General features: G+C 65.7%; 1 protein-coding gene across 2 annotated transcripts in view; it reads left to right on the forward strand.

Moving 5' to 3' along the window:
- SKI (SKI proto-oncogene) overlaps positions 1-24,921 on the forward strand; it is a 61,448-nt gene extending 36,527 nt beyond the window's left edge. The window contains exons 2-7 of one of the 2 annotated variants that reach the window (XM_036227740.1): positions 17,767-17,889; positions 18,017-18,132; positions 18,902-19,170; positions 19,821-20,122; positions 21,244-21,474; positions 21,753-24,921. In XM_036227740.1, the coding sequence (XP_036083633.1) occupies positions 17,767-17,889; positions 18,017-18,132; positions 18,902-19,170; positions 19,821-20,122; positions 21,244-21,474; positions 21,753-21,941 (1,230 nt within the window). In that variant the 3' untranslated portion in view covers positions 21,942-24,921. The remainder of the gene's footprint in view (positions 1-17,766; positions 17,890-18,016; positions 18,133-18,901; positions 19,171-19,820; positions 20,123-21,243; positions 21,475-21,752) is intronic. The other variant, XM_016144425.2, reaches the window with a different exon arrangement.
- Positions 24,922-25,267: the final 346 nt, after the last annotated feature.

Here is a 25,267-nt window from a genome sequence, read left to right on the forward strand (position 1 = left end):
ATTTGAAGAGCACTCCCAACAGCCGAAAGCCTGCGTTGTCGCCCGCCAGGACAGAGACGCGTGCTCGCCACGTGCGCCCCTCCCTGCGCACAGCAGACCCGGGGAGTTTTGAGCACCGCCCCGGAGGCTGCACCTGGTCCTTCCCTGGAGTCTGCCTCTGCTCCCCGCTGAGCAGGGTGGGCCCGAGCTGCCCCGAGGCTGGGCAGACGCGAGTCCTGGCGAGTCCTGGCCGGGCCACGTGCGGTCGGCAGCCAGGAGACAAGCCTCGGGTTCGCCATGTTGCCCAGAGGCCCAGGCTCATGGCTACTTGGCTACCTGACTGAGTCCCACGCAGGCCAGGAGTCGGGTGGGTGGGTGGTCTGCTGTCCCTTCCCCATGGGTGTGTCCATGGGGCGGGCAGGACCCAGCGGAGCCCCAGGTGTCCATGGAGAAGAGTCGTGGCCTTGGGGTGGGGACCCCGATTTGTCTCAGCCAGCCTGAGTCGGGCTTCCCGGGACTACAGTTGGATGTGTCCCTACCTGTTGGTGGGGAGCCCGCCCGGGCCCGCCCGGGAACCAGGGCCCGCTGGGGGGGCCACGCGGGCGTAGCTCCGAGAGCCGGCTGGGAGCGCCGTGTCCCTCACTCCCGGAGCTGAGGCCCCGGGGCCGGGAGGTGTTTCCACTGCGGCTGTCACCTTGAGCCCTGCAGAGCTTGGGCACCCGCCCCGGGGACCGAGGGCCAGAACCCCAGCAAACTCTAGTGACTTGGGACACCCCGGGCCTCCCAACAGCCTCGGATGGATGCGTGCGCAGACCCTCCTCAGGCTCCGCTGCACCCCCCAGTGTCTAGGCGTGAGGGGCCCCCCAGGAGTGCGAGCTGGCCCCCGGGGGCATTTCTGGGTCCTTCCAGAGGTCACTTTCCTGACTGAGTTTTCAGGTGGAACCAGGTGGAAACCCTGTCTTGCCTTGACTCCTGAGCGCGGTTCTGACGGTTCCGACGCAGAGCGCTGGGGAGGCAGTCCACAGCCTGTGGGAGGAGGTGGGAGAAAGTGGCCGGGTGGGGTCACCGGCTGCCTCCCAGGCTGCTCAGGCCCAGTCCGGGCCTCACCTCCGCCTTCCCGCAGGGCAGATGTGTCTTGAGGGACAGCTGTGGGCCCCAGGACTATCCCGTGAACTAAGCAGGGCGAGCCCCCACCTCCCTGTGTCACTGTCGGGGACTCCTGCCCTCTGACACTTCTGGTGGCCTCCACCAGGCTGGACAGTCCACCTTGTGGCTAGTCACGCTTGTCAGCCGCCGTCCAGACACCGCGAGTGCCGCCCGCACAGCTGCCCGCGGCGCTCGCTGCTGCCTCCGTGAGGGTCGCCGTGGCCCGCAGACACCACAGGGGAAGGTCACGGGGAGAGCCCTGTCCCCCATCCGCCTCCTGGGCACCGTGTCCTCCTTTCCCCCCATTTCCAAGTCCTATGGGCTGAGGCGGGTGGCGGCCCAGCCCCCTCCCTGTGCTCGCAGCCTGTTCTCTGGGCTTGCCAAGAATGCCGGGAAATTAGGGGGAGGGGACACAGGAAATGCCTCCTTCCCTCTGAGGACAGCTCCAGCTGCAAGCGGAGGGAGCTGGGGGAGGGGTGCGGGCTGGCGGAAAGTTGTCCCCCCGCCAAGGCAAACCCGCACACCCCAGCCCTGCACACAGAAGGGCTCTTTCTCCCCAATTTTGGCCCATTGTGAATGTCCTTTGAGTGGGGAGTCGAGGCCTGTACACCAGAGGTCTGGCTCACAGGCAGGCTCCTCTGGGAGAGGAGAGGTGTTTTTCCTGGAGCCTCTTAAAGAGGGGTCTTTTAGAAGGCAGGCTGAGTGGCGACCTGCCCCCCCACCTCCAGCCATTTAGGAAACAGTTGGTGGTGTGAACCCGCTTGTGGCCCAGACGCCCCCGTGAGGGCCGACTCTGGCCTCTCGGGAAGGCCGCCCCTCCCGTCCGCATCTGCAGGGGCCCTGCAGCGGGTTTTCAGGGGGTTTATCACACCTCCAAATAGCCCGGACAGTGCTCCCGGGCCCCTCTCCCTTCCAGTGGTGTGGCCTTCCTCTGCGGTGGCTTCTCCCGGAGGTGCCCTGGGGAGGCCGCGGGATGTGACGCCTCACCCTTAGGCAGAGAAACCCGTCCTTCGGGAAACTCCAAGGAGTCGGGCTCCGGTAGGTGTTTCCGGAATAAAGCAGTAGGCCCTTGTCGTCATCATTAGGTCACTTGAACCCTTTTCAAGAGTGAGGGTCAGAGCCGAGATGGAATGGAGTCGGGGCGGCAGGGCAGGGTAAGGCCGTCCCCGCTGCAACCCCGGCCACAGTGAGCAGAGCAGGCCCAGACCCAGGGCCAGGGCCAGGGAATGGCCGCATGGCTGTTGGTGGCTGGTCGCCACCCCCTCTTGCCGAAGACGAGGCACAGGACGGTTCTGTTCGCGCTCTCCAGATGGGCTGCTCTGCCAAGATGTCCCCTGGAGACCCCTCCCTCCCTGCATGGGCCTGGCTTTGTGCAGTGAGGGCAGGGGGCCCAGCAGGGCCTAAGAAAGCGAAGGGACAGGTTTGGTCACTCAGGCACCATCCTGGCAGCCTTGGAGAGAACCTTGGGGCCCGGAGCCCGTCCTTGGACGCTGGGCCGTACGGGAGCGTGTCGGGTCAGGGGCCAGGTGTGCAGCGCTCGAGTCGTGAGGCTCTGCAGTGAGGCGGGTGCTGTGTTGGTGGCATGCTACCCGTTGGGGGGGACAGGCCGGGAACACTGCGTTTCTCTGCCCGTGGCTGCTCCGAGGAGCAGAGCCTAATGCTGCCCCGTTTTCACGTGAAAAGACAGGTGTGGTCTGAAGTGCCTGATTCTCCTCGCCTGTCGCCTGCTCAGGGCCCACGCCCACGGGGTCCCTGAGGGCCAGCTTCTACCTGGACCCATGCACACGGCCAGCGTCCCACCCACAGGGCAGGGCCTGGCAGGGCCCCATCCCCCACGCCACCCCACCCTGCCAGGGCAGTGACAGCCTCAGACAGGAGAGGCCGGGACCCTTGGGGACCTTCCCGTTTGTCAGTGCGCATCAGCGAGTGGCACTCTGTGCAATGTGTCGTCAGTTTACAGGGGGTTGTTCCGGAGCCACTCCAGTGGCCCTGCCTTCCCGCGTGCCGGTCGCAGCTGGTGACAGGCCGGTGGCTTCTGGACTCCAGCCCCGTCTCCACATTCAGAGCTGTCAAGCTTGTGAGGACTGTGAGCCATCTCCCAGCCCGGGCGCTCAGGGTGCCCTGGGGCCACACCAGCGGCGGCTTCGCGGGTCCCTCGTCAGCCCGCAGCGCCGAGCTGGGCAGCTCGGGCAGCGCCGCGGCCACTCAGGCTGACTGTTGTGTCGGTTTCTATGGAGAAAAAACAAGGGGCATCTGCGGAGCCCGGGAGGAGGCGGAGGCGCCAGGAAGCAAAACAGACCGGGCCGCGTGGGCGGGGCGCGGTGGGCGGGGCCGGCGCGGCTCTCCGCTTCCTGGCCGGGAGGAGGGGGGAAGTGTCCGGTTACGGGGCGCCTGTGAGGCCCGCGCCAGACCTCCAGCGAGAGTGGGACCTGTCCGGGGGGGTGTGGGGGTGCGGGGATACGGGCCCTTGCTGGGGGTCTGCTTCTTGGGGACCTGCCCGAGGGGGCCTCAGGCAGCCACACGGGAACCCTCGTCCTGCTAGTGCGCCCGTGCAGCTGGGCGGGGCCGGCTGGCTGCGTAGTGACCACAGCCTCAGCCTCCCGGCTGACCCCAGCTCCCCCGCCTCAGCGGCCTCCTTCTGCGCTGGGGCCCCTGCTTTCCCTCAGTGTGTAGGGGGACTGGAAATGCGAGGGCCGAGGACAGGTCCCTCTTGGCTTCCGGTTCCATGGCTGGGCACCGCCTCCTGAGGGCCTCTCCAGGGGACCCAGGCCCTGACACGGCCCCTCCCTGGCCGGGAGCATGACCCTGGGGGGGCTCCCCAGGCCGCGGCGCTGCACAGGGGGGGCGCCTGCAGTCCAGAACCCACACTGCTGAGAAATTTCCCAGGTTGTGTCCCAGCCAGGCCCAGGGGTGGGGGTGCACAGGGCTCTCGGGGTGCCCTTTTCTGGGGCACCTCACCCCATTGGCCACACCCACCCAGGCTCCACCTTGGAGGCCCAGGTTCGGAGGCTCCGTCCTGGGCAGCGCGGGGTGCGGAGAGGGGTGTGGGGACGCGGGCCTGCTTCTCTGCACGAACGGGCCCCAAACCGGACCCTCCTGGCCACGGACAGAGGGGATGACTGTATTTTGCGATTTGAATTAGGCACACAGAAGACGTTTTTGCTTCCGCTGAAATAGTTTTACTATTTTGTGTTTGGACCTTCTGGAGTATTCTTGAGCCTTGGCGTGTGAGCTCAGGTCGGGAGGTCGGCACGTGGGTTTGTTTGGTGGAAACGCGGCCTCGCCCAGCTTCCCGGGGCAGTGCGGGGCCTCGGTGGGCCCGCCTGCTCGCCGCCCCGCACAGGGCCTGGGAGGCCAGCACGGGGCCTGGCCCGTCGGGTGGAAGCCCCGTCCGACAGACCAGGAAGTGGCCTCCTCGCGTCCGCATCCTGCGAGAGCGGAGGCTGGGCTACGGGCTCCGCGGGGCCGAGCGTGGCGTGGCCCCTTGGGCCCTGGCGGTCGCCTGCGGGACCCGTGCTGACGGCGCGAGGCGTGTCGGAGGCGCCGCGGTGCAGACCCTTCGCGCCCGCCCTGCGCCTCTCTGCGTGTGCCGCTTCTCATTGTCTCCAAAGTCGGTTCAGGGAAAGGGAAGTCAGAGCTCGAGCTCCGGCTGTGAGTCTCGCCGTTCGGCCTCGTTCGGCTTCGGGCCGCACGGCGCCTGACTTCCGAGCGGACGCGCCGGCGAGCGCCGCGGGTGGCGGGCCCGTGACGTCGCGGCCGTGTTTTGTGCTGGAAGGCTCCCGTATTCCGTCCCGACTGGAACAGAGGAAACCATGCGGCTGTCCCCGGTCACGCGTCGGTCCCTCGACCCGCGCTCACTGAGGAGCGGGGGCGGGCCGAAGGGGACCCCGCGTCTGGCTGCGTGCCAGGCGCCCGCGGCTCTGATGGGAACCCGGCTCCTCGGGCCAGGAGCACCGCCCTCCACCTGTCCTGTCTGGCCGGCTCCGCGCAAGCCCCACTGTCCTATGCAGCTTGCTTATAAAATGCCACTTGATCGAAGATGAAATCGTCGAGACGCTGAGGGTGGCGACAGCAGAGCCTCCGAGCCCCGTGTGCAGCCTGCACGCGCAGGGGCCCGGCTCGCGAGCCCCCCGGGGCGGCTCCTCGCGTGGGCCTGGGGGACGGCGTCGCCTCAGCCGTGTGCGCTCGGCTGGCGGACACTAGTGGGGATGTTTCTGTTCAGGGCTGGAGGAGGGAAGCATTGGCCCCGGCGACAGACCCCGTCTGGAGGGAAACAGGGCCTCCCAGCAGGGGCGGCCGGCCTCGCCAAGGGGCTCTCGCCCGCCAGTGGCGCCCCGCTGAGCTCACCTCCCCTGCAGTGGGGCGCGTGTGGGCTGCCGCCCGCGGCTTCCTAGGGCCTCGTGGGGCGGCCGGGGGCAGCCGGCAGTCGCTGTAGCGCAGAAACCTCGCCTCTCCTCGCGCCGCCTCTTCTGAAGCCTCCCTTTGTGTTTCGCTGTGGGAATCGCCTGCGAGGTCAGCGCAGAAATGCGGGTGTGGCGGGTGGGGTGCCGCCGTGGCCCCTGCTCCTGTGCGCGTGCCCGAGGATGCTGAGTGGGCTCGCGCCTTGCGGCCCCTTCGCTCGCCCAGAGGCCTGGGGCACCGCCCCCCGGGCTCACAGCAGCTTTTCTCCACAGAGTTTGTTTGATGGAGCCGTATCCGTGTGCCCATAAACCAAAGGCCAGAGGCTGCTCTTGCCCAGCTCGGATGTTTGGCTGTAGTTAGCCCACTGGTGTCGTGGCCGTGCCCTCAGGACCCAGGTGACTGGCAGGATCCGGGCGTGGATTTTGGGACTTCATTCCAGGCTTGGAGCTCTTGGTTCTTTGGCCCCTCCAAAGGCCCAGCACCCAAGCCCTTCGCATTTGTTCCATGCTCATGTGCAGATGCTGGGCCTCCTGGGGTGGCCTCCCCGCTGGGCGGGGACCAGATGCCGGGCTCCTCCCCCACCCTGCTGGGCTCCCGCCCCCCCACCTCCCCCTGCAATGGAGCCGCTATGCGTGACTCAGGCAGCCTGGGCAGGCCAGCGGGGCCTTTGTGCTGGAGGACGGCCCTGCCAGGAGGCTTCCTCTGCTGGGAACCAGGCTCAGGCTTGCAGCTCTGGGCCCAGCTGCTCCTCCGCAGGAATGGGTAGCCTGTGAGATGGCACCTGGGGAGGTACGTGGTCCAGGACGCAACCCCAGTGTCAGGTCAGGTGTCCTCGGGGCGGAAACTGAGCAGCCCTCAGCTGCGACCTGCAGGGCCTGGGCACTCGGCCAGCCGCCTGGGCTCTCCGTACTCTGCCGCATTGGGGTCCGGTCTGCCTGCCATTTCCTTCCTCTGAGATCAGACACCTCCCCCTCCACTCGGCCAGAGGCCTGGGCAGGTCACGGACTTTGGAGACCTCGCCTGGTGTTCCCCTGGATGTTGGGAGGAGGGCGGCGGGAGGAGGCAGGAGCCCTGGGCGCAGGCCCAGTTAAGGCCCCACTTGGCTCTGCCGTGGGCGTATCTGGGTACAGCAGCACCTGGGGTCCAGCCCAGCCCAGCACCTGGGCCGGTGTCCCATCTCACGTGGCCAGAAAGTGTGAAGCGAGACGTTTCTCTTCCACCGAGGACCTGGCTAAGGGCTGCCCGCCCTCAAGCCCACCCCGACACCTCTTTCCATGCTCTGCGGAAGGCTGTGTCAGGCCCCGGGGTCGGGGCACAGCCGACGGCTCCCTGAACATGGCCACGAGGGCCACCAAAGCCGTCACCCGGCCTCGCCGCCCGTCACACTGCTGCCCGCCCTGCACGGGCTTTCAAGGCCCCCACACACCAGGCGTCCTCGGAGGCCCTCCGCCCCGGCAGGGCGTGGACACAGTGCGGTGTCACGTGTGTAACACCTTCGCGTGCCCGCGCACCCCGCCCGTCACGGCAGGTGTCGCTGTGTGTCATCAAAGTCATGGCCTTTGTCCTGGTCACGGGTCCGGGGATGCGGGTTTCAGGAGAGCAGCTGGGGCAGCCCCAGGCCCCGCCCAGGGCGCGTGGTTCCCTGGAGGGGGCTGGGTAGCAGGAGCCTAGGCTGTGGGGCCTCCAGGGTGCGTGGGCCACTGTCCTCGTGGGAGGCGGCAGATACCATGGAGGTGCTGAGGGCGGCGTCAGAGGGGCCCACGCACCTCCTGGTGGCAGACTGGTGTGAGCACACGAGGACCTGGGCCCAGCCGTGGGGGCGGAGCAGGCCGGGCGTCAGCAGGTGGGACGCAGGTGCCGGCCGCGTGTTCTGCTGCTTCCAGCGTTAGAGAGAGAGAGAGCGAGCTCCAGCCCTGTGTGGCCCGGTGTCCTAGGCAGAGCCACTAGTCCTGTTTGCACTGGTGTCACTGGAAAGTCGGACAGAGAGCCGGACCGTCCCCTGCACCGGGCAGTCCCAGCCGGGGCCTGTCACCCGAAGCCCCGCCCTCTTGGTGGCCAGCTCTGCCCGTGCGCACCGCGTTTCGCTGGGTTCTTGGTGTTGAAGGCTTGCTGGTGAGGGTGGGAGCCGCCCTTCCTGGGGGGCCTTTGGGGGGCGAGGGCTGGCGTGGGGCATGGCTGTGTCAGGCGCGGGTCGGGGGCGACAGAGCCCTGGCCCCTGCCGCCTGGTGAGCCACTCCCTTCTCGTTCCAAGAACAGCGGCCACAGGCCCCGGGGCCGCGTCCACGTGTTCTTTCTGCCGCTCGGCTCTGGTCCTGGCGGCTGCGCGTCTCTGCGTGGACACCCCCCACCCCCGTCAGGCGCCGGGAAGACCTTGCTCGCCACCCGGCAAAGAACATCGTCAGAGGGTTAAAACAAGCCCAAAAAGCAAACCACTGGATTTTCAAAACGGCTTTATTGTTCTTGGGGTTCGGGTTTGTTTTTTCCCCCAAGTCCTTCCAGTGACTGAAAGGAAAAGAAAGATTCCATCCCCCTCATCCATCTGGTTCTCTGATTCTAAAAGCAAGGTTTGGTGTGTGTGTGGGGGGGGGGATCCCGGGTGGCTGTGAGGGGCCCCAGAGACCTCTCTGTGTCAGGTCGGGTGCCCGTTCCCGGTCTCACCTTGGACCGGGGCCCCAGCACAGCTGAGCCGCCCCTTCCCTCCCAAGGGCGTCTGGGCCCCAGGGCCGTGTTTGCTTCCCAGCCACACCAGGAGTCTGTAGAGGGGGTGGCATGGTGTCCCCACATTCACGGGTTTCTGCGCGTCTGACCGATGGGGCTGGTTGCCCGTCCTGAGTGTGCTGGGGACCCCTGGAGCCTTCCGGGAGCTGCCTGGCCTGAGGGCCCGGGGTGCCTGGGGAGGGGAAGTGCCAGGTGGTGCGAGGGTCGGAGGCGGCTTCCTCGGGAGGGACGTCGCCGACTCTCAGCAGCAGCGGAGATGCCCTACTTACGTTAGAAAAATCAGCGACTTGAAAATTGCTATTTCCACTTCATTTTGGAGTTTGGGGTTGTCTTGCAAATTTATTCTGCTTCCTCTACCACAATAATCAGAAAATAGGTTAATTTAAGCTAAGCATAATATGAAACGTGAATTATCATGTGGAAAATATTAATGGCACTTACAAAAATAGCTTTGCAATTTCTAAAGCTGTAGAATCGTCAGGAAGGGTCCAGAACGCAGATCTGGTGTGGAGGGGCTCCCGAGCACGGGAGTGAGTTCACTCGCAGGAGACGGTTGATGGGTTAGCAGGACTTTGTCACAGTGTCTGGCACCCACGTGGAGCACAGGGCTTCAGGCCACACGGAGCTCGTCCCTGGGAACAAGCCACGACCCCTGCAGTCCTGGGGCCGTGGGCAGCACTCGCCCTGGTCTTGGGCGGTGGATTCACCTGCAGGAGCCAGGTGACTCTCCACGGCAGGAGATCCCAGCAGAGTGGGGTGGGTCCAGATGGGTGGTGTATCCTTGGCCACATCCGCGCCCAGGGCTGCCCACTGACAGTGCTTCCCAGATACGTGCCCACTCGGCGCCTGTCCTGGAGCGCACGGGGGCGGTCCACGGCGCTCACGTGGCCTCTGCTGTCCGGTGTGCAGGCCCTGCCCGAGGCGGGGGGCAGGGAGGGCTGCCAGAGGCCCGCGCTGTGAGTGGTTGCTGTTCCTGACGCCTCCTTATTCCTGGGGACCCCAGGGCTGCGCTGTGGGGGTCAGGTCTGCAGGCGTTTAACACATCAGACGCTGAGGCTGAGGCTTTACAGCTGGGGCGCCATGGCGCACCTCACGACTGTTGGCAGTGGCGTGGTGGTGGTGACTTTGGACCCCGAAAGTCAGGCTGCCACCTGGCCCCTCTTCCTGAAGGAGGATGAGCGGGCGAAGCCCCTGGCCTCTGCAGCCTGAGGGCCCGCCACCCAAATCCAGAAGGCTCTCCAGAAGGTTCTCCACCGCCTCCCCTCCTCACCCACCTGGGCTTCCCCCCCAGCCCCTCCCCGCTCACCGGTGCTCCGCTCCGCAGGGTGCTGGCCTTGAGAGCACCGGCTGCCCTGGGAGCCTCCGCACCTTTTCTCGGTCCGCCTGGTCTTTCCCGTGTCATGTTCCTGACTCCTCCCGCGTGGCGAGGGCGCGTTTCGTGCCAGGTGTGTGTCGTCGCCCCGCAGCGCTGTCAGAGGAGACCTGGCCCCGCCCCTGGCCAGCCGCGTGTCCGGGTGCCGCCCTGGAGGGTCCCTCTGCTCTCATCACTGCCGCTTCTGGCCTCCCCGTGGGGCGGGGCTCGGGGGTCTTCCCCGCCACCCCCCGGGCCAGCACGGCTGCCGTGCACCCTCGTTTGGATCCTCCCCATCTTGGCCCGGGGACCGGGCGTCAGGGCGGAGCTGTGTCGTCACCCTGACGTTCGGTGCGTGCCGTGCGGCGGGCTTCCGGGCCTCTCCACGTGCGATGCTGAGTCGGGCATCGCCGTGGTGACGGCTGCACCCCAGATGAGAGACGCGTGAGGGCCCGGTGCCGCCCGGCTGGGCGTTTCCGTGAAGAGTGTTCATGTTTTTATTTGTGCTCTTGGTAATTTTTTTGCTGACCTCTGAATGACAGGAAAATGACAGGCCCTCTGTCCGCATGTCACGGAGAGACCCCAGTGTCCCCGCGCTGCTGCCGCCCGTGCCCGTGCGCTCCCGGAGCCCAGCCTGGAGCTCCGCGGGGCTGTGGTCATTCACACTCAAACGCGCTCGCCTGTCCCCGCCTGTCCTCGCGCTGGGGGTTAACCCCCCCCGACCCCTGTCCCCAGGAGCTGGGACATCTCCGCAGGTCGATGTGACGACGTCCCTCTTCCATTGTCCTTCACTCAGAGTCCAGGCGGCGTGCGGGCTCCGTGTGACCCTCGTCTGGGACGGCGGCGGCTCCGACTGGACTGCCACTTCGCAGCTGAGTCCGTGTCACAATCTGCCCAGTGAGAAAAGGCCGCTTTTACATTTCGCCCGTAGCTTAGGGATCAGAAGCGTCATGCTAAGGTTCCTAGATGTGCTTTACGTACATCCGTGACTTTGAAAAAATCACTTTGTTTTACATGGACACATTTTTGGCGATTTGCAAGGACATCTTGTCCTGCCAGCTCTGAGGTCTCGGTCTGGGGGTGCAGGCTGGTCTCACTGGTGTGGGGTTCCCGAGGCCGGGGCGAGGGGCGCTTTGTCTCCTGAGTGGTTCATAAGGTGGCGATGGGGCCGCAGGCTGCTGGAATTGCTTCTGCAGAGAGCACTGGCCCGGGGCAGGCCTCGGCGTCCAGGGCGGGGGAGACCACGTGGCCAGGTCGCTTGCAGAGGCCTGGGTCTTGGGGCACTGGGGGTCGGGGACGGGGTTGGGGTGTGGGTGCCAGCTGCTGGTTTGAGAGTGGGGGGGTCTCAGGTCCCGTGAAGGGTTTCGGCAGCAGCGGGCCTGAGAGCAGCCGAGGTGGGGCTCCCCTGAGCTCCCGCGTGTGCCTGCAGCCCCCCCTCCCCCACAGGACCCTGGCTGCCGTGCCGGGTGCCCAGCGGACGCTGGCCCCATTGTCTCACCCATGGCCGAGGCAGGGTGCCCATCCCCCGCCTGGCACAGAGCAGCCTCCGGGAGCCTGGGTGCCCATGTCTCCCCCGGCCAGCTGCTCGTCCCCTCCCCGAGAGCCGCCTGCACTGCTGGCCGCGCAGGGCCCGCCCTCCATGCTTAGACCAGATGGGCCATGGGCTGGCCCTGGGTGCGAGGACTGGAACACCCCGACTTCTGAGTCGGGCCTTCTTTCTCGATGCTTTTGTCCGTGGAGCCTGCCTTCGGGGCGCTGGTGCTAAGAGCCCGTGTGGCGTAGCGTGGGCCCGCTGGAAGCTTGGTGGCCCGGCCGGAGGCTGTGGCGCCCCGGGCCGTGTGCGCGCGAGCATCTCGCTCTGGCCTCTGCCAGGCGGGCAGCGCGTCAGGGGAAACCACTGACCTCAGCGGTTTGGTTTTCAACCAACAATTCATTTCACTTTTTTGAAATAGATTTTTTAATAATGGCTTTATTGAGATATAATTTACATACCATAAAATTCATCCTTTCTAAGAATATAGTTCAGTGGTTTCCAGTGTGTGCAACCATCACCATTACCTAATCACAGGACGTTTTCGTCACTCCAAAGAGAAACCCCGTCCCCAGGAGCTGTCACCCCCGCTCCCCAGCACCCAGCAGCCGGGAGCCCACTTCCTGTCTGGGGGTCGGCCTGCTCTGGACGGGTCACGGAGATGAAGCCCCACGCTCTGCGGCCTCGGGTCTGGCTTCCTCGCTCGCGGTCCGGCCCAGCCACACTCCGTGCGTGGCCGGGCCGCCGCCCGCCGCTGGTCGTGGGTGGCTTCCATGTTTCCTCTCCTGTGCGCGGTGCTGCTGCAAACGTTCGCGTGCGAGCCTTTGCGTGGACGTTTTCGGCGGTCTCGAGTTGGTGCCCAGGAGTAGGGTTGCTGCGTCGCGAGATCGTGCGTCACCGTGAGCACGCAGCACGTGAGGGGTCTGACCCCCGCGCCGCCGGCACGGCCCCCTGCCCCCGTCTGCAGACGGCCATCGCAGTTGGCGCGGCACCTCGTCACACGTTTCCAGCACCACGTTTTTGAGATAACTGTGGATTCACACTCGGGTGTGAGGGACGACAGGCGCCCCCCGGGCACTCGGTCTAGATCCCCGCAGTGGTGGCATCTTGCGAACCCATGATGCAGCGCTTCTGGGTGTTTACCAAGGCGCGGACCTGCCAGGTCGCACGGTCAGCCCGTGCCACCCTTCGGGACCGGGACGGTGACCCCGCCGCACCCCGTCCTCGCCGGCGTGTGTCGTCCCCCGTGCTCCGGGTCGTGGTCCTGCCGATGGGAGTGTCGGCGTCCCGCTGGGGTTTGAGGTGTGTTTCCCTGGTGATCAGTGACGCCGAGCGTCTCTTCCTGTGCTTGCCGGCCATCCGTACGTCTTGTTTGCAGACTGTTCAGGTCCTTCGCGCTTTTTTCAGTTGTTTTTTGGGTGGTGTTGAGTTGCAGTTCTTCCTGTGTTCCGGATACAGGCTCCGTATCAGATACTCTGATTCGCAAGTTGTTTCTCCCATTCGGGAGATTGTCTTTTCGCTTTCTTGATGGTATTTTTAGCAGCCCTGAGTTTTCTATTTTGAGGAATCCTCATTTTCTGCTGTTTTTGTCCCGTGTGCTGCGGCGGCGTCTAGGCAGTTTGCGTTGGGGGCGGGGAGGCACGTGCGCAGCCTCGACGCCAGACGTGTCCGTCCTCGGGTTTTCTCTGGGATGGTCGAAGGAAATGGCTCTGTCTGCAGTGAGGGCCGCCCGGGGGCCTCCCCAGGAAATGCCAACACGGGCAGCAGGGACCCCGCGAGCTCTCCGGAGAGGGAGGAAGGCCGAGTGGGAGCCGTAGGCGACGTCGGGGTTCTGTGCTCCTGAGGAGCCACTTCGCAGCCGCACAGAAGATGCGGCGGCAGTGGCGGCCGGGCCGTCAGTAAAGGGCCGTCCACCGCGGGACCGGAAGCAGACTTCGTGCCGCGCGTGGCCACGTTCACCCGTGACCAGCGCCCCCGGGATGTCAGCCGAGGCGGGGCCCTCTGGGCGGCAGCTCCTTCTGTGTGAAGGACTCCGCTGGGGGCGTGGTTCTGCTGCTTCTGCCACGCTGGCCTCCAGGGTCGTGTCCTGTGGGGCTGACGTCGCTGCCTCCTGGAGGAGGCTGGCGGTGGGACCTTACCCAGGCCTCCCTCCCTGTGCAGGGCACAGGGGCACGGCCTCCCCACGCCGGCGCCTCCAGAAACCCTTCCACTGAAATCAGAATGCCTGGCACGCCCGCCCCAGCTCCTAGCACAGCCAGCCTGTGTCCTTGGTGGGGAGTCCGTCCCCACTGTCTGACTTTGCTCACAAACGTACGCCCCTCCTTGGCTGGGGCCTGGCGGGAGGTAGGGGAGGATGGCGGGGTGCAGGGCGGGCGTGCCACACAGTGCAGCACGTGCGTGGCGGGGCCCTCTTCGTCCAGGAAGGTGCATGCTCACGCCCGTGAAGTTGGGACACGGTCCCTCGGGTGGACGTCATGGAGCTCGTTCCTGCTGTACGGTGATCATTTGTCCCTAATAAAGCTGCCGACGATCATCCCGGCCTCACACGGCTTTCCCAGAGGGGCAGCCGGACACTCTGCTGCAAGGAGGGTTGACCCCGAGGCCGCCGCCACCCTCGAGTTGACGACTGTCACTTGGCAGGAAGATGCTTTGCTCGCGCTTGCTCGGTGGCTTTGGCGGAGGAAGTGTGGCAACGTCACCGCGGCCCTTCTCCGAGGGCCCCGCAGTAGGGGCGGAGACGTGCCGTACCTGGAACGAGCCGTGGCTGAGGTGGGGCAGCGGTCGGTCCGGCGGCCTTGGCCAGATGCTGGGTCTGGCGTTTTGCACGGCCTGTCCTTTGACCTCTGGCTGTCCGGCGCGTTGTTAGTGAGGGTGAAGAGACAGGTTTGAGGGCCGGGCCACGGGGTCTCGGGCACGCTGCTGACCTTTGGAAAGGGGTTTCTGCGACTCCGGCCGCCCACTGGGCCCTGATGAACCAAAAGCGAGAAGCGGTCGCTCCACGTGGCGCTCGGTGCCAGGGACCCCGGGCCGCCTCCCCATCGCCCAGCTGCGGCCTCCGTGGCGTCCGGGCCTTGTTCCGGGCCTCTGTGCCGCCTCCTTGCTGCGCCCTGCCCCCCAGCACCCGGGGCTCCGTGACAGGGCGCACGTCCAGGTCTCGCCTGGACGTTAACCCAGCCGCGCTCCCCGGGTTGCTCCGCCCCCACGGCCCAGCTCCCCAGGTGCCAGCGCTGCTGCTCTGGGGCCCAAGTGGCCCCTCGCCAAAACACCACTGGGACATGACCATGGCCCGCAGGACTGTGGGGGCCCAGCTCTCTGTGGGGCGGCCGACGAGGGGGCCCCAGCCTGCCTTCCTCAAGTACTGACGCCTTCTCTGTCTGCAGCCCGTCAGCTGGTCTCTTGGTCAGGAGGAAGTAGCAGACCCAGAGCTGGTAGGAGCTGCGCATCCTCAGATGTGACTGAAGGCCACCCACAGACACAGGGCCTCGGCCGTGTGCACCCCAGGAACTCCCCTGGGGGCCAGTCTCACGTCCCCGGTGTCGGTAAACCTGGCTTGGATAGGTGTCCCCGCTCACTCGGAGCTGCCCTTGCCGGACACTGCAGGACACAGGGACCCTCTGACCTCCTTGCGGACACCGGGCTCGTGCGTGAGCTGTGTCTGGCAGTGTTCTGTGCAAAGGTTGACTCAAAGCCCTGTGTCTGGAAGGTACGAAGCTGGGACCATTGGCACCAAATTGCTGGTGAGAGGCAAAAAGTTTCTGGTTTGGGGCCCGTCGTTTGGCTCTTAATTAGTAAGTGGTCATTAATTAGATGCGCGAGATATCCAAAGAACCGCCTGGGGACCGCCCCGGGTCCCGCCCGCCGCGCCCTTCTGCCCGCATCACTGGACCGGCCTGTGAGGAAGCGGGGCCCCCGGGCCTTGCCCGGCCTCGCTGGCCGCAAAGGCCACATCCCCAGTGGTGGAGCACCCCACTCCACTGCCGCCAAAGGGGTCGGCGTGCTCCTGGGCGCTGGGAGCCTCCGCTGGGGCTGGGGCCACTGGCTTTTTGTCCCGTTTGGACCCCTTGGCGTCCGGCCCACAGCGAGCTGGGGTCTCGGAGCGATGGGGATCCTGCTCCTCATCCTGCCCGTGACTTCGAAATGCCCTTTCCCGATCCCTGAGGAACGGGCCAGATCTGGCTCAGACCCTCTTCACGCCGGGCGGGCGGAGTGTTCGGAGGGTCTTCCTCGTGGTCTCTCCCACGCGCGAGCCCGCACTGGGGCCGCCTCTGCTCTCCTGTCCTCCGGCCAGCACGGGTATGAGTGCTGTGGCCCGCTCTCCTGTCCTCATGTCGGTCCACGGTCTCACACCAGCGTTTGTCGGCTGGACAGTGGGAGTCACTTCTCCATGATTCCTCACCGAGAGTGGCTCCCGCCCCCCCCCCCCACCCCAGCCATCAGGCCCTCAGGGTCTGTGTCTGACCCTCCCCCTGGTCAGGTGCTGCTGGGTGAGGCATTTTCTTCTGCCAAGCCCCTCCTGGCCCCGAGGAGACAGAACCCCCTGCCCTGAATGCTGGGGCCTGGCCCTTAGGCAGGGAGTTCGGGGGCCCAAGTGTCATTTCCTGTGTGGGCACCCGGCACTCTGGGCACATGGACACTCATGCAGCAGTGGCTAGTTTGAGATCACTGGGTTTCCGCTCGGCCTGCTCCTAGGCCAGCACCGGGTCCCCCAGCCACAGCGCCGGTGTGGGCAGGCCAGAGGGCCCCGGGCGACGGCCGCATCGGCCCCGTGGGCAGCGCTCAGGGCAGCACGTGTCTGCGTCCGCTGGCGGCCGGGTCTGCCTGCAGGCCCTGACAGGACGCTGCCCGCCCTGGAGCTGTGTCCCCCAGTCCCCTGCAGCGTGGATGGGGCTCGGACTAGACGGTGCCAGGTGCCACGCGGGTGGGGGTGGCCCGCCCACAGCCCGCGCTGTCTGACACCCCAGAAGCCTCTCCGAGGTTTCTCAGAACCAGCAGCAGCGAGCGCCGGCCTGCGGCTTTTCTCTGGCGGGAGCCCCGCCGCTTCCTCCCAGCGTCCTATCTGCTCAGACAGGAAGCCCCACCCTCGCCCGGAACCGACCCCCGCCCTGGGCTCGGAGGCGCTCAGGCAGGCGCGAGGCGTCCAGACGGCACCTCGAGAAAGCAGGGTCTTCCCGCCCCGGATGCTTGTCCTCACAGCCGTCTGCGGGTTCATCCCCGAAACCTCCCCGAGGAGCTGGGCACGTCCCTGGCTCAGCCGCAGGCCATCAGGGCAGCTGCTTCTGCGTGAGGACAAAGGCCACTGTGGCCCTGGACTAGCATCCTGGTCCCATCGGTTGAGGGTTATTTTCTTCCCTGGGACGTGAGGGCTGCAAACTTCCTGCAGTTCTGGGGCGAAGCTTCCCAGCCCCCCGCTTCCGCCTGGTTGTCCCTTGAGAGGGGCTGCGGGACTCAGGGCGGCACCGAGTGGGGTGCGGGCCCTGCGCACGCTCACGTGCTGGCTCACTCCCTCTGCGGGCCTGACAGGACCTTCCCCAGGAGCCCTCGGTCCGTGGGTGCCCTGCCCGGAGTCCAGCTTGGCGAGTGGGCGCTTTGACCACTGGCCTCTCTGCCCTGCCCTCACCGCCCCCTCCCCAAGAAGGCATGTGCCCCCCCAGGGCCAGTCATGCAATGCAGTGTTTTCCCCTGCTAGTCCTGGAGGTGGGCGGGCCCCCACGTCCTCGCTCCCCGCCCGAGGTCACGCCTGGAGAGTGACCGGGCCTCGTCCCACGGCCCCTCCCCCAGTGCCTGGTTGTGCACTGGCCTGTGGTGTGGATCCTGGCACGGCTGCTCTGGGCGTCCCCGGGTCCTCTTGGACACCAGCGGGCCCCTTGTGATTTCTGCTCAGTCGCAGGCTGCAGCAGGCACCGCCCACCTTCCGAAGCCCGTCCCGGGTCCCGTGGGAATCCCGTGTCGTCGGGGGGGGGGGAGAGTTTGTTCTCCCGTCGCTCGTGTCCCCGTGAGATCTGGGGAGACGTGAATGGCTTTGCTCATGAGCTCAGCTCACCCACTGGAAAGGGGGCCTTTCACTTGGGGGATGCTTCCTGGGGGGTCATCGCAGAGGGCAGTTCCTCCCCCCATAGTGCAGCTGCCTCAGGCCCAGAAGCAGTTTTCCAAATTAGTTCTCCTTGGTGAAATCCAGAACTCCGGGGGTGCTGCGTGACACCACCGGAAAGCTTTGGGCTGTCCGACAGAGGGTCCCACAGAGGGTCCCACACTCAGCCAGCGAGCCAGCCCGGACCGGCCGCCGGGGCAAAGGGAGGCAGGGGGCTGTTCTGAGCCAACTTTGAAAGGCTCCCGGCTCCTGCGGGCTGTTTGGGCACCACGTTGCCAAAGCACGCACAAGCCTTTGGTGAGGGCCGGTCCGATCCCGTGCCCGCTGAGAACTTACCTCGGTCCTTGGCTCCCTCTCAAGACCCCTGCAGCTGTGGGGTGAGGTCGTGGCACCAGCCCCACTGCACAGAAGTGCCGGGCTGACCCCACACACAGGTCAAGGCCTACGCGTCGCTAGACACGCGCCGTTCACCGTGGAGTGTGCTGGCCGGAGCACCCTGCCCAGGCGTGGATGCCACCGGGATACCAGTGGGAACTTTTGTGTCACTCACAGGTCTCCTCCGAGCCCCCAGTCTCCATAAGAAAAACAGATGATGCTCCCTCCCAGCACCCCGCGTCTTCTGAGAAGGACAAACCGTCCGGCTGGCTGCGGACCGTGGCCAGCTCCTCCAGCAAGGTTCTGCTGGGGGGGGGGGGCGGGGCGGGGGGGGCGGGGTCTTGGGGGGGCCTGGACTGGACGGAGGTGGGGCAGGCCCCCTGCATCCCCTGCTCAGGCCCCTGACCCAGGCGCCTCCCCTCCACAGGGCCTTGGCTGTGTGTACCCTCGCCAGCGCCTCTCCGCCTTCAGACCCTGGTCCCCTGCAGTTTCTACGAGTGACAAAGAGCTCTCCCCGCACCTCCCGGCCCTGTTTCGAGAAAAGTGAGTGCCCACTGTGCCGGGCGGCCAGCAGTCACCACAGGCCCTGGGAGAGGCGGCGGGGCTGGGTTCTGCCGCCTTGGGTCGCAGGTTATCAGCGACCTTACTGAGCAGACCTAACAATGTTTTCAAACAAACAGTTGAGTTGGCACAGTTCTGGAGCCTCTGTGTGACACCGAGGATTAGTGCCACTGCTCCTTGCTCACACGAAACCCCGGGGTTCCCCCCAGATGGCCCAAGTGTAGAGTGACACGTGCTTGTCGCAGACAGGGGAGCACTGGGGTGTGTGCCTGCCCACGTGCACGTAGTGGCCCGCAACCCTCGGGCCTGTGCGTGACCGCGCATGGCGGCCGCTCCCGCAGCCCCGCGGCCGCCCCAGCTGCCATGGGCTGTGTGGCTGCGGGACCTGCTGCACTCTCGAACTCTTATGGGCATCCATGTGCGCGGCATGCAAACAGTTTGTGAGCCACATGCCCAGACCCCGGGTGCCTGGTCGAGACCATTGCAGGTTTTGGTCAGGCTGACAGGTATCAGGGCGAGTACATCTAGAACTTAATGGGGCATCAGGAGCTGGCCGCACCCTCTCCATTGGGTGGGGCCCGTCACAGATGTGGCCATTAGCATCAGCATTCCAGGGTCCCAGGGTCCCTGGCAAGTTCTCCTTCACACCTCCCGTAGGAGCCCGTCCCACACTAAGCACAGACGTGCTGGCTGTGGGGGTGGGGGCTGGCCAGACGCCCCTGTGCCCCAGTGCCCAACTGTACCCCTGCAGCTTTTACTCCTGCAAGAGCTTCGAGACGGGCGTGGCCCCCAACGTGGCCCTGGCCCCCCCCGCCCAGCAGAAGGCCGTGAGCAGCCCGCCATGTGCCACCGTCGTCTCCCGGGGCCCTGAGCCCCTCACCACCTGCATCCAGCCACGGAAGCGGAAGCTGACCGTGGAGACGCCCGGGGCCTCGGAGACGCCGGCGCCAGCAGTCGCCCCGGAGGACGACAAGGACTCGGAGGCCGAGGTGGAAGTGGAGAGCCGGGAGGAATGTGCGTGTGAGCTGCGGCCCCGTTGGGCCCCTCCCGGCCAGCCCTTCTGGGGGGGCGGCTGCGGGCGAGCGCGCCCCCTGACCCGGCCTCGTCGGGCCCCTCCCGGCCAGCCCTTCGGGGGGACGGCTGCGGGCGAGCGCGCCCCCTGACCCGGCCTCGTCAGGCCCCTCCCGGCCAGCCCTTCTGGGGGGGCGGCTGCGGGCGAGCGCGCCCCCTGACCCGGCCTCGTCGGGCCCCTCCCGGCCAGCCCTTCTGGGGGGGGCGGCTGCAGGCGGGCGCGCCCCCTGACCCGGCCTCGTCGGGCCCCTCCCGGCCAGCCCTTCTGGGGGACGGCTGCGGGCGAGCGCGCCCCCTGACCCGGCCTCGTCGGGCCCCTCCCGGCCAGCCCTTCTGGGGGGGCGGCTGCGGGCGGGCGCGCCCCCTGACCCGGCCTCGTCGGGCCCCTCCCGGCCAGCCCTTCGGGGGGACGGCTGCGGGCGAGCGCGCCCCCTGACCCGGCCTCGTCGGGCCCCTCCCGGCCAGCCCTTCTGGGGGGGGCGGCTGCAGGCGGGCGCGCCCCCTGACCCGGCCTCGTCGGGCCCCTCCCGGCCAGCCCTTCTGGGGGGACGGCTGCAGGCGAGCAGCCCCCTGACCCGCACCCGTTTCTGTCTCCACAGTCACCTCCTCCCTGTCCTCGCTGTCCTCCCCGTCCTTTACCTCATCCAGCTCCGCCAAGGACCTGAGCTCGCCGGGCGTGCACGCCCCGCACGCCCCGCCCGCCGCCCCCGACGCGGCAGCCCCCGCCGACACCCCGAGCGGGGGGCTGGAGGCGGAGCTGGAGCACCTGCGGCAGGCCCTGGAGGGCGGCCTGGACACCAAGGAGGCCAAAGAGAAGTTCCTGCACGAGGTGGTGAAGATGCGCGTCAAGCAGGAGGAGAAGCTGGGCGCCGCGCTGCAGGCCAAGCGCAGCCTGCACCAGGTGAGCACGGCGCGCGCGCATGCGTGCTGCGCGCCTGCGGAGGTGGCTGTCGGGGCGTTCCCTAAAGCTGTTCCAGAAGGCGCCGCCCTCAGGCCTCCCAGCAGCAGGCCGGCCGGAACAGCGCAGGGCGCCTGCAGTCCGGCTTGGGGAGAGAAGGGCCCTGGGCGCACACGCACGCGCTTGCGCACGCCAGATTCTGGAGGAGTCCACAGAAGGGACTGGTTTTGAAGAGCGGGCCGGAGGCTGGAAGCTGTCCGGGCCCTGCCCGCTCCCTCTCACTCTGGGCAGGGCAGACAGTGGGGCCACCAGCGGGCCCTGGAGCCTTAGCCAGTCTCCTCAGCGCCACCTCCCCACCCTGTTTCCCTTCTGACCAGCGGGGGAGGGGTGAGCCTTCACACCCCGGGGCCCACAGGCCCACCCAGTGCCAGCTGAATTCACACCTCTGCTGGCGTCTGGCAGCTCAGGGACAGCTTCCCACGGGGGCTGCTAGCACAGCACACCCTGCATCCTGAGAGTCGTTCAGGCCTGGCGCTGCTGGGGGCTCCCTCCCTGCTGCCCTGGTCGGAGGTGTGACTTCCCACATGCATATTCATAAGCACGTGTGCGGGGGCGGGGTGAGTCACATAATGAGCTGGAGAAAGGCTGGAAATGGCCACGGGGAGGCCTTGTCTCCATCTGACTGTGTGGGGGACCCAGGGCCCTGAGGAGCCAAGACTCCTGAGGCCACTAGAGGCCCAAGTAAACCCCTGGCTGAGAGGCAGCCCCCAGGAGCTGGGCGCAGAGGGGATTCGGGAGAGGAGGAGTGCCAGGCCCCGCGGCAGCCCCCCCATCAGACACCAGGCCCCCAAGTGGGTGCAGCCAGAGCACCAGAGCCCTTGGACCGGGCGCAGAAGCTACTCTAGGACGCAGGACCTCGTGGGGTCGGGCCAGGAAGGCGGGAGGCTCACAGGCGGAGCGGGGCTCCTTCCCGGGGTCCCGCGGAGCATCCAGGAGGGCAGTGGGCAGTGGACCGTGACTCGCCACAGCCTCGAGCGGGCGGTGTGTGCCAGCTGGCAGTCCTCTGGTCAGCTGGGGGCGGGCGAGGTGCCGGCGGGGCAGTGACCCGCAGCCCGGTGTCCTAGGAGCTGGAGTTCCTGCGCGTGGCCAAGAAGGAGAAGCTGCGGGAAGCCACGGAGGCGAAGCGCAACCTGCGGAAGGAGATCGAGCGCCTGCGCGCGGAGAACGAGAAGAAGATGAAGGAGGCCAACGAGGCCCGGCTGCGCCTGCGGCGGGAGCTGGAGCAGGCGCGGCAGGTCCGGGTGTGCGACAAGGGCTGCGAGGCCGGGCGCCTGCGCGCCAAGTACTCGGCCCAGGTATGCGGCCCGGGGCGGCCGGGGTCCGCCGGGCAGGGGGTCTCCTCCGGCCTCACTGGTGCCCCGCGGGCCTGACTTGGAGGGTGGGTGCCCCAGGCTGCTGCTCCTGGGGCTCAGGGAGTTCCGACTTGGGGTCCGCGTGCCAGGCTGGTGGCAGGAACAGGTTTGGACGCTCTTCCCGGGCCTTGTCACTGACCCTGGCTCAGCAGCCCGCGGACCCAGCAGGTCGAGTGGGGGGGGCGGGGAGTGGGTGCCGTGACACTCCGTGTCCCTTCCAGATCGAGGACCTGCAGGTGAAGCTGCAGCACGCGGAGGCCGATCGGGAGCAGCTGCGGGCCGACCTGCTGCGGGAGCGCGAGGCCCGAGAACACCTGGAGAAGGTGGTGAAGGAGCTGCAGGAGCAGCTCTGGCCGCGGCCCCGCCCCGAGGCCGCGGGTAGTGAGAGCATGGCGGAGCTGGAGCCCTAGCCGGACCGCCGCCCGCCGCCCGCGCTGCCGGAGGGGAGAGGGGACAGGGGACGGGCCGCCCAGCCGGGGCTCGGCTCGCCGGCCCTTCTCAGTCCACATAGCACAACGTCTTACTGTGCCTACAACCAAGCGAGTGTTCGGAACCACATACTTTTAGAATCCACTGCAAAATTTTCTACTGGCCAAGTTCAAGTGAGCAAGCTGGGTCCCTAGCTGCGGCGGAAACAAAGCCAGCTCCGTGGCTAGCCTGTGCTTGCTGGAACGTTCTAACATTTACACTTTTGTTATAAGCTATTTAAAACCAATAAGGAGACTTGAGATTCAGAAAAAGTCAACACGTTTTTTAATGACTAACTTTTAAAAGCTCCACCACACCCAGCGCCATCCGAGGACCCGCTAAGGGAGCTGGGGTGGCTGCTGCCCCGCCCGTGAAGCCATCACAGCTTATCCGCACCCGCGGCTGCATGAGGACAGGGAGGGTTTTTCTCCAGAGTCTATTTTTTCAGCGACAAGGACCCCGGCCTCCTGTGCTGCCGCCGGAGGAGCGAGGAGCCAGCCGTGTGCATGAGCCGGACGCTGCCGCCATACCCGCCGCCGCCCTGTCTCCGCCCGCAGCTGTGCGCGGAGACCGCGCCCTGGGCACCCCCTGCCCGGGAGGTGACAGCAGACGGCCCCCGCGGCTCGAGCGCGGCGACCCCTTCTCAGCCGGGCAAACATCGCTCCTTCATCTTGGGACTGAGGCTGCGGCATTGGAACAAAACAGCATTATTTCACTTTTTCTTTTTGTTTGTTCATTTAAACGTATATTTAGAACTGCACTTTGTCAAAAATCTTCCCTTCTCTTTTTATTCCCCAGTTCACTGAGGTTTTTACTCTTCAGATACTGCAAACGGATTTCTAGAGCAGGCCCCGTCCTAAGCGCCCGCGCGTTCGAAACCCCTCTGGTGCTCGGTCGAACAAGGGAATCACAGGAAACGAAAATGCAAAACTGAACTTCGGGGGGTAGTTCTGTGCCTTCCAGCATCTTGTACAGCAAATCCCGACGCGTCTTTTTACCCCCGAATATCCGTCTTCAGTAGCGATCGAATCTGCCACTATCAAAATAAGTTACTTGCATTTATTCCAAATAATCTCGTTTACTCTCGACTGTTTATGCAAATTGTATAAGGTTTCTTACGCCCAAGCTTGAAAATGATTTCCCAGTAGGCAAGAGGCACTGCCCACCTGAACCGGCGGGGTTTATTCACGTGAGGGAGATCCGCGGCCTTCCGGGTCCGACTCCGCCGCGGCACCGCGGCCGCCGGGCGCAGATGGGAGGCGGCAGCGGCGGAGCAGGTGCGAGCCGGGGCCGTGGCCGCCGGCAGCCTCTGCGGGGCTTTGCCCTTGGTTTACTGGGGGGGTGCCCAGGAGCCGCTGGACCCCCTTCTAAAGTGCAATGCAAAAGGGACATCATGTATATGCAGCGTTTGTTTGGTTTTTTTGTTTCTTTTTGTTTTTTTTTGTTTTGTTTTCTTTTTTTGGCTTTTGTTTTTCTTTTGCAGTTATTAAACCTGTATGCATGGAATTTTTAATCTGCCATACGTATACCCATCGATGGGCATTATTACCGTGTCGTGTAAAGGGTCGGCTGTGTTATGCAACACTCAGAATGCTGTGTTCAGCCTTGTTTTTCCAGAGTTGTGTTTTTTTCAGTCATTTCTTCAAGGGAAACTAAATGGTTTAGTTGGAGCAAAGCTTTAAGTGTGTCGGTGTGCTTCTCTGTGGCTGTGCTCTGCCAAGTCTGAAAGTCGCAGTGAGGCCCGAGGCCCTGGGACCGGTCCCTGAGGCCACCTGGGTCGCTCCAGTGGCTTCTGAGTTTTCAGGCTCCAGAGGGAGATAAATTTTCCTAAGTCGTGTGTGAGGGCACCGCCTCTCCTTGCCCTTGCACTGTCCCCTCCGGTCACCTGCACATCTCTGCTGTTGACCAGGTCCACATCTCCACTAGCCAGCTCTGTCCCCGGACATCGAGAAGAGCTGGATATGCAATGGCAGCTTGTCCCCCAGAGCCGTGAGGATGTGGCCCCAGAAGGCCTTGTCCCACCCAGGCCCGCCCTTCCTGAGGGTCCCGAGGCTGGGGGAGCCGGCGGGGCGGGAATCAAACAGGCGGGTCCCCTTCACCAGCAGCTCGGCCTTCCGGGGCAGCTCCGGGGATGGGGCGGGCGAGGGCTGTCCCGGCCGCTCCACACTCCGGGTGCAGCCCCGCTCTGCAGGCCCAGGCCGGCCCCCGCCCGAGGCCCCAACCCGCCCGTGCAGCTGCGGGGTACTTCCTTCCCAGAAGGGAGAGGAGGAACCCATCCTGGGGGCCTCGGCGCCCCCCGCGTGTGACTCCCATCATCGAGGTGACTGTGCATTCAGTTTAATCACTCACTCTTTCCATGCTGAAAGACGACTTAACGAAGGGAAAAAAACCAACAGCAATAACATACCACGGAGCAGCTAACTCGTGCCCAGAACACTCCGCCCCGCGCAGCCCCAGCCAGCGCGCGCCGCCCTGTAAATACGCCCCCTCCGCCCTGTGTCGCGCGCGGTGGTCCCTTCTCCACACACCTTCTCTCACCTGGCAGTTGTCTTGCTCTCTGGGTTTTTAGCTGAGGAAGAACGCGCTCCTCCGCCCCCGCAGGGGTGCCGGGGACGCTCCGGCCGGTCCCAGCGCCGGCCGCGGCCTCCCCGCCCCCCTCCTGCCCGCGTCCGCCAGGCTTCTGGGCTCGAGAGGCGGCTTGTTCTTGCTTAAAGTCAGGAGTCACAAACGACATTTTTTTTCAATTAAGGAAAAAAACACAGCTCTACCTTTGTATCCGCCAGGAGCGTCTGCATCGCCACCCCGTTCTCTCCTTTGCTGCTGCTAATGACAATATGATGACTTACTCTACTATTCGAAAACTATTTTTATGTAATTAATGTATGCTCTCTTGTTTATAAATGCCTGATTTAAAAAGAAAAAGAGAAAAAGCTTGGCATATTTATCTATTTCGCTCTGTACCCGTTAGTCCGTTGGTGCCCCACCCCCGAACAGGTGACGTTGTATAACAAAGGACTTTGAGAGCACACGTGGCCGCCATGCTTGGGCCACCCTCACGGCCCCCTCCTCTCTGGGACTCCATCCCCACCGTCTGGGCCTGAGCCCAGGGAGGAGAAGGGGGCCTCTGCCCGCCAGTCAGACCCGGGGGGCCTTCAGCGTCCACTGACCCCAGGAGGACAAAGGGCGTGGATGGGCAGCGCCTCGGCTTGGGCATCCCGTCCCCCCGGGTCACAGTGGGCTGTGCTGTGGATGTGGGCTGGAGGCCCTG

The sequence above is a fragment of the Rousettus aegyptiacus genome, unplaced genomic scaffold, assembly GCF_014176215.1.
Source record: "Rousettus aegyptiacus isolate mRouAeg1 unplaced genomic scaffold, mRouAeg1.p scaffold_m13_p_1, whole genome shotgun sequence".
Lineage (NCBI taxonomy): Eukaryota > Metazoa > Chordata > Mammalia > Chiroptera > Pteropodidae > Rousettus > Rousettus aegyptiacus.